The following is a 16,375-nucleotide window of genomic DNA, read 5'->3' as shown; positions in this document are numbered from 1 at the left end:
AGGTAGATACAAGAACTATTCCACTTACGATGTAGTAACAACTTTGAGGTGAGCACAGTGCCAACTGGTATGAACAATACTGCTGAATAACATATGAGGGCTGGTACTTTTATCACAGGATTAATTGAAAAATGCTGGTAGTAAAGCAGCTACTCCTTTGTGTTGAAAGTAGCCATTTGAGGTTGTTCAGTCATTTGACACCTGAATTATGCTTCACCGGTAAATGTGCATGGATGCATGGATGGACAGGAAATCAACACTGTAAACGTCCACATAACTCGACGTTCATCTTTCAAAAACTCTTAAGTCAAGTTGGACATATACAGCACAACTTTAAATAAAGCTGAACTACGTTGTTTTAGTAAGTTATTTGTTCTACATTAAGAGGAGAACGTTAACTTTATTTATTCATCATGAAATGCACAAAAAAGGGGTTGGAATATTCTCTGAACAGTTTCCTGAACATGACAACAGCCGTCCATTTAATCAACCAATTAATCACCTAAAACGAAACAAGTGATTTCAGGCGTCACTGGACCAATCGCCTCCCTGGCGCACGTTTAAATGTCATATGACAGTGTTGAAGAAAAACACCAGAAGCTGTTGAGAGCAGCATGTAATGGAGAATAGGTCAGATCCAAGTGGGGAACATCTGGAAAGACATCCGATATCTGGACAGTGCATGCAGCCTGAAAAAGGGAGTGTGTGCGTGTTTTAATCAGCAGGCAGTGAACGGTGGAGATTACAGGCTTTAGAGACTTAACTGGCAAAAAACGGGGAGGCAGGTAAGGAGAGAAAACACACACACACACACACACACACACACACACGTCTGGTTTGCTATTTTCGTGGGGACATCCCATTGACATAATGCTTTCCCTAGCCCCTTACCCTAACCCTAACCATTAAAAATGAATGCCTAACCCTAACCCTTACCCTAAACCTAACCATAACCTAATTGTAACCCTGACAGTAAAACCGCATTTTGAGTGTGAAAATTGCTTTCAACCCCGAGGGGACCTGGATTTTGGTCCCCACGGTGCAGAAAGTCCCCACCAGGATAGTAAAAGTCTGATTTTGGTCCCCACCAGGATAGTACGAACCCGTACACACACACACACACACACACACACACACACACACTTTTACCAGTTCATGAAGGGAAGTTTTTGTGTTGAGCTGAATGATTTTCACGTAAGCAGTTTCTTAAATACAGAAGCATTTATTGAAATAAAATCAGTAACAATTTCACAGTTATTCTGCCTACGGACAAAACACAAATACAGTTTACATATATTTAAAGAGTTAAAGTTGCACTAAAACATTTCGGCTAAAAATATTTTAACCTCACAACCTTTAAAAGTGAAAATGCAAGTTAAATAAAGGTGGCCTGATCTGCTCTATTCCTATATTTAAATCGGGGACTCTACTTAAGTAGATCTGCATGATTCAGTTCAAACTAAACCTGAAGAGGAAACATCCAGAGCTGTATTGTTAGAAAACAAAGTATTCATAGCTGTCAAAGTCTTTACTTTTACATAGGTCTATGTCATTATTTGAAACTTCAGCCATATTTATTATGAGGGTCTGACGCTGTCATGGAACAGAAAAAAAAAGAAAAGCAGGAGAGGACCATGAAATCCATGACCAGTGTTTAAAGCAGCCTCCAGCATCTAAATTTCAGTCACAGCTTTGTAGTGTGGTTAAAAGGACTAAATGACCGTCTGTAAGGCAACACAAATTAGGAAAACTAAATTCTGAAGGGTGGATAAACCCAAAAACAGCCGTTCCAAATCTCAATGAAACTAAAACACATCTGGAAAAATTTAATGGAGAGTGGATTTAAGTCATTTTAACTCTTTTTCAATGAAAGCATTGTTTCCTCGTCCACACTGAAATAAAATTAAATGTTGGACTGCTGTTATATCTGCAAACTCCGGGTCCAGATTTGAATCTGGGAATGACTCAAATGAATGAAAGCGTGGACGAAGAAAGCAGCTCCTTAAATAAAGTCTAGAGGATAAATATGAAAGCATTCACTCTTGGATGAGGAAAAATGTGCAAACCAATTTAAAAAGAAGCAGATAACCAAGTTCAAAGTGAGACGAAACAAAAGAGATTATGGTTTTTTTCACCTGAGAAAAGGTTTGTTCTAACACATGAAACTCTATGACCAAGATTTGGTATTAAAATCATGTAATCCCGCAAAAAATAAAATATACAAATTACAGTAAAGAAGAAAACACTTTGACTTTTAGGCAAAACGTCCATTTAAAAAGTAAAATGATCTAAAGAAAAAGTGAGCGCACACCGTGTGGCGACAGAACGCTGATCCGTTTATGTGCAGCTGTGCTGGAAACACAGCAACGAGTACCTAACATTTGATGCTCCTGAACACAGTCGTGGCCACTATGGAAGCTTGTTTTCAACACTGAAAAATAAATTATTAATAAATCGAAAATTAATTGCAAGTCAAAATTTCAGCTCATTAAGAAGTTGAAATTTAAAAATATGCAACTCTAGATTTTGAAATAATAACTTAGAGCTGCCTGTGAGGTTTTTGGGGTTTTTTTTGCAGTTATGGAAACGAGCTTCCACAGGCCAGAGTTTGTTTCTTTCTTGCAACTGAAGCCAAAAAAATTTAAAAATCAAATCTGCATCGCCCCCTGGAGACTTGCCAGTAGAAATTCAAACTAAATATCTCGCAATGGTCTTTTTGTGAATGGAAAACTTAAGATGGGAATCAGATGAGCTGAATCAACAAAACCATACTGCACCTGAAATGTTAATTTGTTCAAATGTATGTAATGACTTCTTGCCACAGATATTGAGTTGGAAAGTGCTGTGATAACAACTTCAGGGAAATTGAAATTTTAGGACAAAAAACAAAAAAACAAAAAACAAACAAACAAACAAAACAGGAAGATGTGAACATCAGTAACACTTCAAATCAATATTAAAATGAGAAGAGAAACATGTGGGACCTGGTTTATCTCACATACTAATGCAGCTGCTTCACTAAATTTTAAACTCATGTAAGAAAATACTGAGTGTTTCTTCTTGAGTTTTTATTTTTTAAATAAACATTTATTTTTGTCTTCAAGTCTTTATTGTCAGGAGAGCAGGTCAGACTCAAACCCTGGCCTCTGCAGTAGACATTTGGTATATGTCCTTTACTCTATATTAGAATAAAAGATTTATAAGGGGTTTACTGCCTGTTTTGATTGTTTGAATTATTAGTAATATGATTATCTACATAATATCCCCCCAAAAGCAAAGATTAATAAAGTTTACACAGTTTAATCATGTTTAGGTGATTTTTCTCATATTTTAGCTTAAAAAGATTTACTCAAATATTTTACTGATGATTAAAATCATTGATTTCTGTTGACTAATTTGCTAAACAAAGTGAAACTGTCATATTTTGATCTCAAACCCAGACGTCCAGCTCTACCAAAACAGTTTGATAATTATTCACTTAAGAGAATAGTTCAAGTGATAATAGAAACCTGTTCTGATCATTTGTTTACTTCTAAATTAGTTTGTAATTTCTAATGAAAATATTAATTCTTTAATTAATGCTTTAAAGTGTTAATGTGTTCATTCTGAGAATAATGTTCGTTCAGTGAGTGAACACTTAGATCTGCGTACAGCCGCATTAGATGCTCTAATAAACTGTTACTTTACTGCTGAAAATAAATAGAAACCAATTAAAGAAATTCAGGCACTGTGAACTCTCCAGCTGCATTATAAACTGTTAACAAAAGCCTAACATAAACGCACCACTACCACCATTAAGTATCCTGTGTCCTGATTGGTCAGACAGATAGTGACTCAGAGGGGTGGAAGAACAGGGCGGGGCTTCCTAGATGCATAGTGAGAATAATTTTATGATGGCATCTCTGAAAATGAAAGAAGGAGAAAAAAAATTACACATAAAAGCATCGCAGATAAATACAAATGAACAAAACTACGCTGAAAAAAGTCCAGAAAAACCCCACTTTATTTTGCTTCAGTGCTTAAATGATCAGGTTCTGTCAGCAGCTATAATGACAGAGTGAATGAGTTTCACACAGGAATACTTTATGGCTCCATTAGTGTTAGTCATAGCTGTAGTGTTTCTTTTATCTATAACAGAAATGGTAACATGATCTAACATGAATGGTACTGGCTGTTAAAACAAATCTGGAGTTCCACAAAGCTCTATCCTGGGGACACTACTTTTTTTTCCCTCCACACATGCTTCCTTGTAGATCAAATTACAGATGACTACAAAATCTTATTTTGCTGTGTTTCTACTTACAACTACTTATTTATGTAAAATGGCCCACCACCAGGCTTATGGTTAAAAAGGCTGAATAGGAGTAATTAATTAATTAATTAATTAACCTTTGATGCACTTTTCTGAACTAAGTAGTTTCTGCCATAACCCCGCATTTCAGCCCTGCTTACAAAACAAAATGACTGTGTGTGCATCAGACATTAGTGATGCATAGACAAGCTTAACTATCTATGCAGCTGTGTTTGGAAAAAGCCAGAATAGTTATCAAACCACATCTTTGAGATATACTGACATGTCAAAATGCATCTTTAAGGGTACAGGGGAGGAAAGCATTAAAGAGGCTTGTAGAAATGGTTTGGATTAACCTTGCTAATTCAATTTGCCCCATGCTGCATTTTGTTAGAGACATGATAATTGCAAGTGGGTTAAAATCTACCTTAACAAAAAAAAAAAACATGGGTAATTACCACTGTTAAGTTGAGTATACAGAAAGGAAACATTGTTTTTAAACAGGGTACAGGCTGCACATTAATATGACCTGCATTTACTTAATAGCGAGCATGAAAACTGAAATTTTAAATGCTGAAACAGAAATACGAACCTGACATATAGAACAAAATGGTTGCAAACAACCTCGCTTCACCCTGGATCAGGATTTCAACGTTGATCAGAACTTTATGGAAAAGGTCTTTTGCTCCATGAGAAAAAACAAATCTCATGGACCTGCACTTACAAAATTCCTTGAAAAACTGGTGAAGTCCGATTTTCAGGCAAACTGAACATATGTTTGACACCATGCAGTTTGCTTATACACCACATACAAGAGTAATATCCTGCCTCTTTCTAACAGTTGGAGGAAAAAGGGGTTTGTGTTTGACTTCAGCCACATATTTTAATCAGATATTTTTTTGAATAATTTGACATGAATAGAAATATTGTGTGCAGGTCTTGAGTTTTTAAACTAAGGCCTCAGCCAAGCAGGCTTGAAGACCAGTCAGTGAAAAATGTCTGACATGCAGACATTCCTGGCATTAAAAACCTTAATGTGGTTGCTTTGATTGCTAGCATATTGCTGCAATTGCCCATAGCTTGCATGGTAAATGGACTGGTTCTTATAAATCGCTTTTCTACTCTGCTTGAGCATTCAAATCATTTTATACAACTTGTATAAATTACCCATTCAGACACACATTCATGGACAGTATCTTGCCTAAGGATCCTTTGGCATGCAGACTGGAGCAGCCAGAAATTGAACCAACCTTCCAAGTGGTAGCTCTACCTCCCATGCCAGCGCCAGTGCAAATGAAAGATTGAAAGTGAGCCATCTACATCTTCAGTTTCAAAGTAAAAGTTGTACTTTTCCAAATGTCTTAATTGCAACTTTTACTTTTAAGGGGAATGGTCTCCATTTTGAGTTTGCATCACAATTCTCTCGTTTCACTACTTCTACTTCACTGTACGACTTCGTACAGGGAGTTTCAGAAGGTTTATAAAGTTCTGCGCAATACGGCATAAAAACAACTTTGTTCCGGTAGCCATGAATCAGAGGAACAAATTACAGCTTTTATACAGTTTATGATAGAGTGTGGATTATTTATTATTCATTCTTCTTCATTATGTTATGCTTATCTGTTGTTTGAAAATGGATGACTCACCTACTGCAGACAAAGTTTATATGCAGGCACAAACAAAGTAATCTGAACCTGAAATATTATCATGGCTATTATCAACATAAGTGTCCGGTGCTTTGAATGCTCAGTAAGAGCAGAAAGTTAAATTAAAAACTTTCTTTTAACCAACCTAGTGCTCTTTCCACAGAAAGGTCAGCTACTGTAAAAAACTTGCTAGGAAACATTTCTACAATCAGAAATTTCACAGCAGCACACATGTATGTATGACAAGTTATTCACTTTAAAGGTTAATACTTTTTTTATGCCTTCGAACAAGCGAGACTAAAACCAAACCGCCTGTCGCCATCATGTTTTTATCTCCCGAGGAAACGTACACTAGTGAGATCAGGTGTGTTTGTCTTACCTGGCGAATGGGATGTATGAGAGGCCATACCTGTGGGAAACAGCAGCAGCAGTCAGAGAGGTAACAAACAGTAACACGTGTGTGTGTGTGTGTGTGTGTGTGTTTTCTACCAGGTGAAGGCCAGAAACTGCAGGATACAGAAGAGCAGAGCGAGGCCGTTGTTCTTCCACTGCAGAGACACAACAACATGAATCAAACACAAAAACAACACAACACGACTCGCTGCATCCAAACGTTTCATCGCCGTTTGTTTCTCACCCAGAACGCAGCACAGAGCGTCAGCACCAGACACACCTGCAGAGAGAGACAGTTTCACTCAGGTGGAGCTTACAGGTGAGTTTCAGCTACCTGTCGTTCATCAGGACGTCACGTGGCTTTTCCTGTAAATTCCTGTAAACTCAGTTTTTGGAGCATGCTTGGACAAATTATGAGAGAAATCAGCTTTATTAACACTGACATAGCAAAAATGATTCACTCCGTGATTAAAAGATTGAATTGATCTTCATCATCTTCAGCTGTAACTTCATCTTCAGCCCAAACCTGGATACAGAGATTAGACACTTTAAACTAGATTTCATCCACAGTTAAATTTGCCAACACAAATGCAAAAAACAAAACAAAAACAAAAAACAGATGAAAGCTACTTTAAGCTGCTCCCAGATTCACAGCAGGTAGATCCACATGTTTGATTTACTGAATAAACCTTATGGGATATGCCTCTCATCCCACAATTGAACTACCTGTATATGTAAACCACTACGCTACAGACCCAGTAGAAACCTTAGAGACACATAAATAAGGTAAATGCAAATGTGGATAAAAAAAATGACTGAAATGTAAAAGTTATACAGAGAGGTTTTTTTTTTATTTTTTTTATAGGAAATCTGTTTTTACATGCCCTCTACCACTTATCTTACCTGTCACATTAGTCACACTGTTTGGTCAGGTTTTTATTTATCATTGTTTTAATGGTGTTTATTTTCAATATTATTTCTCTATTTTTGATTGGTTTTGTTGATTGATTTCACTGTGTTCTAAAATACTCCTGAACGAAAACTAGACTGCACTCTATAGTTGTAATAAATTGCAGATCGACTGGTCAGGGACAAGAATCTGCAGATTTCCCACAACCTCGGCACTGACTGGGGACCAGTTCATCCATAACCCCAACAATCAGGTATTTTTCCAAGAATCAGTATCGGGCTTGAAATCCTACCATCGTGACAATCCTAGCTGGTCCCCTGCTGTTTGTGTGTTCAGTTTCTTCCATCACTGTGTATTTGAGAAATTCCTCTAATTAAATCAACATGAGGACAGAATAATGAAAATCTGGACTTCTTTAAGCTTCGTGAAGATGTCTCAACTTTCATCCAAGAGCTGAAGAAACTTCTTGGATGAGAGGTGAAATCTTCACAAAGCTTAAGTGAGTCCAGTAGCTTTCTTTTCAAGCTCCTTAGACTACCTTGATCTGGATGACTGAGAAACTTACAGACAATAATGAAAAGTTATTTGTTCTCACCAGCATGATGATGGTGGCGAGCACTCGCTCTTTAGCCCACATGGTCTTCAGCTGCCGGCATGGACCCATCAGGAACATGGTGCTGAAAAAGAAAAAGATTTCGTCAGTCAAAGCTCTGATTTCTACCACTAGGGGTCGACGTTTCCCTTCATAAAAACACTGAAGTCAATACCGGCCCTAAGTGATGATGGGTAATGTAGTATCAGGTTAGGCCTGCTTATTACCTGGACAGAGCGCAGATGTTTCCCAGACTGTAGAGGACAGCGAACACAGCGAGACCAAAGCCAGGGACCCACAACAAGCAGGTACCCTGATCAGAGAAAAACAGGAAGTCACCACAGCAAATCTTTTTTGTCATGGAAACAGTAAACGCAGTCCAGGAGCGTCATTTACTCACCAGGATGGAGCACACGACTCCTAAAACGAAGCAGATCAGGAAACCCTTCACCCGTGTCCCCCAGGACAGGGTCGATGCCTGATTGGCTCTCTGCACAGAATTTGTCGTCATTAACATCATGATGATCTCACAGACTAAATGTTTGTTACTGATGTTTATTTTTTGGGTGGTGACTTTAGTATTAAAGGAGTTTAAAATGAAGATTGTATATTGACTCAGATTTCATGAAATTGACATTCAGAGTCTTTAAGTTATTTTCTTTGTGTCAAAGGCAAGTAACTAAAAGCTTTAAAGTGAATGAAGATTAATAACAGCTGTTACTATTGTGACATTAAAGTGTAATATCTCAGAAACATTGTTCAACTAACATTTACTCTTCTTCAGTTAACCAAATTTAAACGGTTTTAGCATTTGTTTAGTGCAGGCGTGTCTAACACGGCACCAAAGTGTCCAATTCGACCCACTGGACGCTCATTCATTACTCCAGTTTTTCAGTAAAAAGCACTTTTGTTCATTTTGTGGCGATGCTTGATGAAATGTTTGGCAAGTTCAAAACACAAAAAGCAGCACAGCTCTAAGAGTTATATGGGATTTTGTGATTTTTGAAGATTCATCACAGTTAATTGCTGAATACTCTTATTCCAGCATTGACGTCAGCCTTTCATGACAGTGTCTGTACGCTTCACATCTCATTCTCATTCAGCAGCAAAAAAAACCTAAAAAAAACCCAACTGAGGTAAAATAACCTTGCCTTATTGGATAAAACAGACAAATTTTACCTGTTACTTAATTATTCAGCGAATCACACATCTTAAAAAATTGCAATAATATTGTATCGCAGGATTCCTGTTGATTCCCACCTTTAGTACCCAGGTTTAAAATCTCAGTTTTTCCACCTTTGCTGAGTCTGAAAAGGGAAAGGGACTCCTCATTAATCCTTTCAACTATTAATTTAAAAGATGATTAAGTGGGGAGGGTGTGGGAAAATGTGACACTTTAAACAGCTGCATATATTGACAATAGACTCAATAACTGTGGAAAACTGAGCTGTTTTAATTCTCAGGCCGTCAGGTGGATGAGGTGACAGGTGTTTTACTCTAATTTAAGGTTAGAGATTTTTTAAACCCTGGTTATGGTTCATGTGAGCGTGAGCAGAAACTTCCATATATTCTTTAATGAGGGAGGTTTGTTGTATATATTTGAGCTTATGTGGCCTAGCAGCTAAAATGAGTGTGACAGCCCTGGTTCATGACAGCAGTGGTAGTCTATCCAACAGATGTCAATTTGATGATAATAAAAACACAATCCCGCCCCGAAATGCACATTTGCGAGCCTCTAAGTATTTCAAATGTGGAAGTTATTAAAGCATTGACTTCCTTAAGTTACAACTGTCAAAGTTATTAACTATCAAAATTAACTTTATTGCCTTACTTCTAGTGCAGTTTTATGATTTGTGCAGAGGTTAAACGGCAAGAAGCAGTTTCGCCTGAATTAACTATACTTTACATGAACATTTGTTTTTATCTTATAACACCAAGTATGCCGAATTAAACACTATAGGTTCTTCTTCGTTATATATCATCCATGTAATGATATCTATCAGACAGTAACCGGGACACTGAAGGAAAATTAAAATCGGTTCACTTCTCAGCCATGTTCTGCAGCGTGTTACTTTCTAAAAGCGCTTTTACGAAGGTTTACTCTGGATGAACATCACATATAATGTTTTCCCCTAGAGGTCCAAGTCAGACTGGATCTAAAAGTACCATTTTGAAGTCTGTGAGTTCACACCTGGCTGAGTTATATCTGCAGATTCTGGCACTACGTCCGTTTTAACAGGTTAATTTAGCGAAACCAGCTAACCGGCTAAAAACAACATCACCTCCAGTATGCCGCTCCCATCTGCGTTCCCATCATCCTGCCCGCTCAAAACCTTCTTCAATTTATCCATGGACTCCTTTTCTTCTTCAATAAAGGCGATAAAACGCTTCTAAAATTTCCAGAAGCTTCCTAAGTGCTGGAAGTTTCAGGTGTTTTGGGGCGGTGAAGTCACACAAGAGCACATCAACAGGTGCAGCACTTCCGCCTGCAGTACCGCCCCTGGCCACAACGCACACAAAGGAGGCGCTGTTTCCTTCAGTTCATTTATTGGTAGAGTTCGTTTAAAATTGATTACAGAGATAACTGAGTGATTATCAGCAAATAAAATATAGGAATATTCACACCAAAAGACAAATAAAATGACAAAATATAGAACAAGAAAAAACAAATAAAAACAGAGCATAACAGACTAGCAGAAGAAACTAGAAGAATAGAATAGAGAATAGAATAATCCTTTAATTGTCCCACAAGGGGAAATTTGGTTGTATCAGCAGCAAAAACACACATATACAAACAGAACAGGACACAGAACAGAAGCACAATTTTTACATATTTACATCATGGACAATAGTTACCAGAGCAGAGTACTGTACAGTTATTTAAATTAGCGTACACATAGTGTGCAAACGGAGCAGGATACTGAAAGATGTTTAAATAGTTAAGAATATTTAGAATAATTAGAAAAGTGCAGATTGTTTATTGTACCTGTGCATTAAAAATTAGACATGTAACTTCCAATAAGTTAGTGTATATATAAGCTGAGAAAAGTAATGTGCAAGTTATAACAGTAGAAGTTGTTACAGCGCTGATGTAGACATCTGTGTTTGTTGGGAGCAGTTCTGATTGTACAGTCTGACGGCTGCAGGGAGGAAGGACCGGCGGAAACGCTCCTTCATGCATCTAGGATGCAGCAGTCTGTCACTGAAGCAGCTCTGCAGTTCAGCAACATTTACATGCATGGGGTGGGAGACTCTGTCCATCAGAGATGTTATTTTGGCCAGAGTCCTGTTCTCCAGCTTCAGCGTTGGTCCTTTACTATATGTTTCTAATTCACTATGACTTATTTGTATCACACTGAGATGATATGGGTGTTAAAACAGGGAATACACTCCCTTATTCTCAGGATAACCTGGTTGTTGAAACCAGTGTGGCTCAAAATGGAGACAAATAAAAGACAGAGGATGTTTCCTTATATAAATACTGAGTGCTAATCTTTTTGTCTTTTAATCTATTGAATAGCGTTTTGCATCAAAAGTCACACTCCTCTTCTGATAATATTCTGAAAGACAATGATAAATTCACTGCGCTTTAATAAAGCGGTTATCCAATAAAGTCCAGTTTAATTTATGTTTTTCTTGGTGATGTTAGGGGATTATGACCCTGCTGGAGCTCCAGTAAGATGGCTGTGGCATGGACACCTGAACTTGACATGTTGGACAGCACTGTTTCCTCCACAACCACTCCTCGATACACTGAGGAGAGAGAAGGCATGAGAGAGTATGTTACCATCATGGAGTCCTGGAGCACCAGCATCTAGAGGAACAAGACCATTGGGTCAAAAATATGTCTTTGTAGTGGTTGCATCTTTTTCTCACTAATGAATGGCCTAAAACATCTCAGAGGAAGACTGGACTAACATGTCTTTTATTTCTTACAAAATCTTAAAAAGGGGGAAACTAAACTTGTTTTAAACCTATTTTAGTGACTCTGTCATTGTATGAGTGTCTGCAGTCATCTACTTGACCTCTTCAGTGTCATCCACCTTAGACAGGGCCTTCATTGGACCTCTATAACCCTTCAGGGTCCATCTGTCTGTGCTGAGTTTACTTGTGACCCGTCTATGGTTGCCCAACTTTAAACCCAAGAAAAGGTTTATGTGTTGATGTTGTTGCTGGTATGTGCTACCTCTTTGTGGAAGGTGTGTGTGCACTGTAGCTCTCTGGTGCCGCCAGCGCCGTTATTTAAGTCATTATGACAGATCAGACACACACTATAAGCATCGCTCTGCAACACAGAAACAATTAAAGTCACAAAGAGCCTAAAAACACAATTTAATTTTGTCTTATAAAAATCGGGAAGTGCGTCTACACACCAGCGACATGACGTTACGTCTTCTGAACTGTCCCCGCCTCTCAGGTGGCACAACCTCGGGGATTGTGGGTATGAGAGATTGCCTGCGCTCTGAGGTGGGCACAGCGGCTTCCATAGGTGATGGAAGAAGGCGGCGGGAGGAAGAGCGACGCAACAAAACCCTCGCCGTCACCGGAGCCTGAGTGGATGAGTGGAGACGAGACAGCTGCATGGCCGACAGAGTGGACTGAAGACAGAAGATCAATCAATTAATCAATCAAACTTCATGCAGAGAGCATAAATGCTAAATGCAAATTTACAGTCACAAAATGCTGAATATGAACTGCAAATATAGTATATAAGATCAGAAAGCAAAGTAAGAAGAAAATTATGACTAATAAAGTTAAAAAGTAGACATTAAAGTCAATACTCACTATACAAAACTGAAGGATGATTTAAAAAACTGAAATGTCAGTGGGCTGCTTATAATAAACATTTAACTCATTACTCTGTAAATATTTGCCTTCCTTCTTTCCACAGTTTTATTTCTTTGTTTCTAATTTTTTTCTGCCGTTAAAAAGAGTCTTGAACAAACAAAAGACTCACTGACCCAGTTATCCCATTAACATAAAACAAACAAGAACATGTACCTAAAAGCTCCATTAGCACCTCTGAGAGTCTTTACTTCCCTTATAACCAAACTGCAAGGCTGAAACTTAGAAAACAGTAAACAAGACATTGGTTTATGGATGACAGAGATCATGAGCTGTGAACACCCTGAAGACTGAAAGTATGACTGATATAAACTGATACAACTGTTTTTTAATGGTAACTGCATACACCATTTCCTCCTGATCATCCCTCACTATAATGCTATGAGAAAAGGAAAGAGCTAGATCAAAAGGCTTGAAACAAGATATCCATCAGTCTCCTACTCGCTAGCCACCTCCTCCAGCACCTCTGAGGAGGGACCAAGGTGAATCCAAGACAACTTGAGGACAGACCATCTCCAACTTGTCCTAGTTCTTTCTTCTGGTTGCAAATACCTGAATCACCTCACCTATGAGGCATCCAGGATGCATCATAACTAGATGCCCAAACTACCTCAACTGGCCTTTTTCAGTGTGCAGGAGTAGCAGCTCTGCTCTGATCCCCTGTCTCAAAGGGAGACCACAGACATCAAAGGGAACTCGTATTGTCTGCTTCTATGTGAGATCTGATTCTTTTAACTCTTTTTTTAACTGCAACAGACAAATACAGTGTCACCTCACTGCAGACACTGCACCAATCTGACTGTCAATCACGTGCTCCTCTCTTCCCTGACTTGTAAACAAACCCTGATATAAACTCCTTCACTTTGGGCAGCAACTCACTCCCAATCCATAGTTGGCACTCCATCCTTTTCTGACTGAGAACCATGGCCTTGTGGTCACGTCTAACTTCCAAACACAAGGTAGGGGACAATGAAAACACTTAGCTTGAGGTCTCATCACCAGACAGTACAAAACAATGTTTGATGTCACACTGGCTATGTTCATCCTTTATTATGAATAGTCACAGTCTTGTGTTGTGAACCCATTACAACACATTATTGTGAACTCACGGTCCCTCCAAGAGAAGGATGAAGTCACTTTGATTACTGGCAAAATTTATCTCTCTCAAAATTATTTGATGATGACTTGATGATACATCAAGACACACGTTTCACGATATTCCAACAACATGAGTAGGGTTATCTTGCACTGGATTACAAATTTCTAGAAGTTGTTTGTGACATTAACCCAAAAAAGCACAGAAAATGTAACCACAGTTAAATTAACACATTGGTTAAAGGGCAGACATTCTTAATGCATAATCGGTTGCCATCCACTGGAATCTATTTCAAAAGAGCAAGCCCGGCACATTCCTATGATGCTCTCTTCCAGTTATTTTTCTGGTGATATGTGATTGTTGTATTTTTCAGGGTAAATTATATAGTGGTGCAGAGAAGTTAATGGCTGTGTTTACCTTGTGGGATGGACATGAAAGGTCTCCATGGTTGTCTGTTGGGTTTTTCTGTTAGCAGACTAAGGATTTGTTCAAGTTGGAGGCAAATTAGATTAATTATTAGGTTCCTGCCAGGTACTCTGCTAGTAGCTCTATGGATTCTGGATACAGTCTGAATACACCAAAAAATAGACCTCAGCTGGGAAGCTAAGGCTTAAGTGATGTTTGCCAGATATCATCCCAAATTGCTCTTACCCAGTGTGCTCTGGGACTGCCACCAGGAGCACACTTCAGCAGGAATTTGCATCAGATGCCCACACCAGTTTTCAGACTGAACTTCTTCTGGTAGCCTGAGCACTATATCTTATCTTTGAAAGCAAGACCAAAGACTGCATCAAAAAATCTTTGGCTCCAAGAATTTCCCAAATTCTTTAGAGCCTGTGGACAAGATATTGTAATGCATGAATTCAATTCTCATTACCTTCCCCATCATGGCAAGACGGGAAGCAGGTCATGCACAAGTTAAAAGGAGCGACTGACCACTGTATCCCAATTAGACCGAGTATCCACACAGCCAGATGGCCATGACCCTGTGGACTGAATGACTCTTCCCAAATGATAAAGAAGATGAACTGTTTCCTGACCTTGAAGACAGCACTTGACAAAATGAACAAAATCTCAACAAACAACCTATTACTGTCTGCTCTTGAGCTTAGGACTGTATCACTAAGGAATGTTTCCAATTTTTGAGCATTTAAAGAACTTCTTGTGCTTAAGTTCCTGTGACTGACGACTAGTCCAAAAACAACATTTGAATTTTAATTATGGCTCAGCATATCAAAGAAGGCAAGCATTAATGACTACCCCTCCCTTTGACCACACACTACTGCACTTTACAGTTGGTCTGGAGTTGTACAGTTACTGGTGTTCTTACCGGACATGGCAGTGATGCTCGGCGGCCCGACTTTACCGCGGCCGGAGGCTCCGGGCTGCTTCTGCTTTTAAGTCTTCCTCCCTCTGACTCGTCATCTTCATCTTCTTCCTCTCCTACTTTACTCTGCTGTTCCCCTCCCCGGTATCGCTGCATCCAAGCGTTGAATATCCTGGCATCTTCCTCATCATCATCCTCATCCTCTTCATCCTCCTGCTGTTCCTTATCCTCTGCTGTTAGAGCAAATGGGTCCTCCGGGTCCGAAAATACTTCAGCTTCTTCTCTGTCAGGATCCATTACGAGGATATGTATGTTTACCCTTGTGGTGCAGAACGCTACAGCAGCAACAAACAGACTGTTTCCTGATAAAACTGTGGTGTAAAAGCTACAAGCACACTTACAAGCTGTGACCATGTGAAAGCTGGCTCAATGAAGCTACAGGTTATACAGATTATAACCAGGCATGCCAGGCTGGCTTAAAATAATGCTGGGTCAACTTAAAGCAAAAATATGTTCTTAAGTCTTGGTTGAAAGCTACAATAAATTATTTAAATGAAGAAACAAGAAACAGGCTCATTTCCAGCATTTGGCAGCCAGATGGCCATAGAGGAGGCCAGCAGGAGCCGAGGAGCCTCCAAGGAACAGGCCTGACTGTCGACCTCTCTCCACCCCCGCAGATCCATCCGAAGTCCACACAAAGTCCGGCCTCCAGCTCTTCCACATTCACTGCTGGTATTGTTTGTGTTTTCTGTATTTCGAGCGTCTCTTTGCTCTCTGTGCTGCTCTGGCCTGAAGCCTGTTAATCCATGTACTGAAATCCAGGAGAGAGAGCAGGGAGATTACTGGACAGGCTTACAGGATCTGTGTCACTTCACTGCACCCCAGCTCTTTATTGATTAATGGTGTAATCAATCTGATAAATGTTGGAAACCAGTACCAGCCCTGCGTGTTTTATTTTGGCTTTTAAAAACATCTAATTAACAATATAATATCTTATAACAAATATTTAAGATGGAACATCCTGCACCTTTATCAATGCACTAAAATGTATTTAAATATATATTTTAAATAAATGAAAATGCCTCATATCAGTATTCATTTGACATTTTTTAAACATTAATTGTAATATTTATTTAAATTACAAACAATTTAAACTAAATTTTTTTTTAATTGTTAAAAAATTTCCTTTAAGGTAATTATCAATTTCAGATTTTGGATTTTAGCTGATTGATACAATTTAGTCCTAATCATGATTTTTGCTCTCTAACTCTTTTT

At 38.7% G+C, this 16,375-nt stretch overlaps 2 protein-coding genes across 3 annotated transcripts; both read right to left on the bottom strand.

Annotated features, from left to right (window-relative positions):
- Nucleotides 1-1,251: 1,251 nt before the first annotated feature.
- Nucleotides 1,252-10,318, bottom strand: sft2d2b (SFT2 domain containing 2b). 2 transcript variants are annotated; one of them, XM_063466583.1, is made up of 8 exons: nt 10,115-10,318; nt 8,233-8,322; nt 8,060-8,145; nt 7,836-7,917; nt 6,575-6,610; nt 6,427-6,485; nt 6,317-6,346; nt 1,252-3,902 (listed from the first exon to the last, which is right to left on the bottom strand). In XM_063466583.1, the coding sequence occupies exons 1-8, from the start codon at nt 10,181-10,183 to the stop codon at nt 3,866-3,868; spliced, it is 489 nt and encodes a 162-aa protein (XP_063322653.1). In that variant the 5' UTR covers nt 10,184-10,318; the 3' UTR covers nt 1,252-3,865. The 2 variants fall into 2 exon arrangements, with proteins under 2 accessions (XP_063322653.1, XP_063322654.1); XM_063466584.1 differs by lacking the exon at nt 6,575-6,610.
- Nucleotides 10,319-10,370: 52 nt separating this feature from the next.
- On the bottom strand, nt 10,371-15,911 carry si:ch211-207l14.1 (uncharacterized). The gene is made up of 4 exons (XM_063466567.1): nt 15,104-15,911; nt 12,206-12,430; nt 12,019-12,117; nt 10,371-11,585 (listed from the first exon to the last, which is right to left on the bottom strand). The coding sequence occupies exons 1-4, from the start codon at nt 15,512-15,514 to the stop codon at nt 11,478-11,480; spliced, it is 843 nt and encodes a 280-aa protein (XP_063322637.1). The 5' UTR covers nt 15,515-15,911; the 3' UTR covers nt 10,371-11,477.
- Between the last annotated feature and the right edge of the window lie 464 nt (nt 15,912-16,375).

This window comes from Pelmatolapia mariae, linkage group LG23, assembly GCF_036321145.2.
Source record: "Pelmatolapia mariae isolate MD_Pm_ZW linkage group LG23, Pm_UMD_F_2, whole genome shotgun sequence".
Taxonomy (NCBI): Eukaryota; Metazoa; Chordata; class Actinopteri; order Cichliformes; family Cichlidae; genus Pelmatolapia; species Pelmatolapia mariae.
This window is presented reverse-complemented; position numbering and strand designations above follow the sequence as displayed.

What these genes read in the sequence shown, in the direction of transcription:
- sft2d2b (XM_063466583.1), bottom strand. Translation starts at nt 10,183, where the DNA reads ATGGATAAATTGAAGAAGGTTTTGAGCGGGCAGGATGATGGGAACGCA. An exon ending in CGCTCTGTGCTGCGTTCTGG is followed by an intron (nt 6,486 to 6,574) that starts GTGAGAAACAAA and finishes GTGTCTCTGCAG; the next exon opens with TGGAAGAACAACGGCCTCGC. An exon ending in TCATACATCCCATTCGCCAG is followed by an intron (nt 3,903 to 6,316) that starts GTAAGACAAACA and finishes TTTCATTTTCAG; the next exon opens with AGATGCCATCATAAAATTAT.
- si:ch211-207l14.1 (XM_063466567.1), bottom strand. Translation starts at nt 15,514, where the DNA reads ATGGTCACAGCTTGTAAGTGTGCTTGTAGCTTTTACACCACAGTTTTA. An exon ending in GAGCATCACTGCCATGTCCG is followed by an intron (nt 12,431 to 15,103) that starts GTAAGAACACCA and finishes TTCTGTCTTCAG; the next exon opens with TCCACTCTGTCGGCCATGCA. An exon ending in GACGTAACGTCATGTCGCTG is followed by an intron (nt 12,118 to 12,205) that starts GTGTGTAGACGC and finishes TCTGTGTTGCAG; the next exon opens with AGCGATGCTTATAGTGTGTG.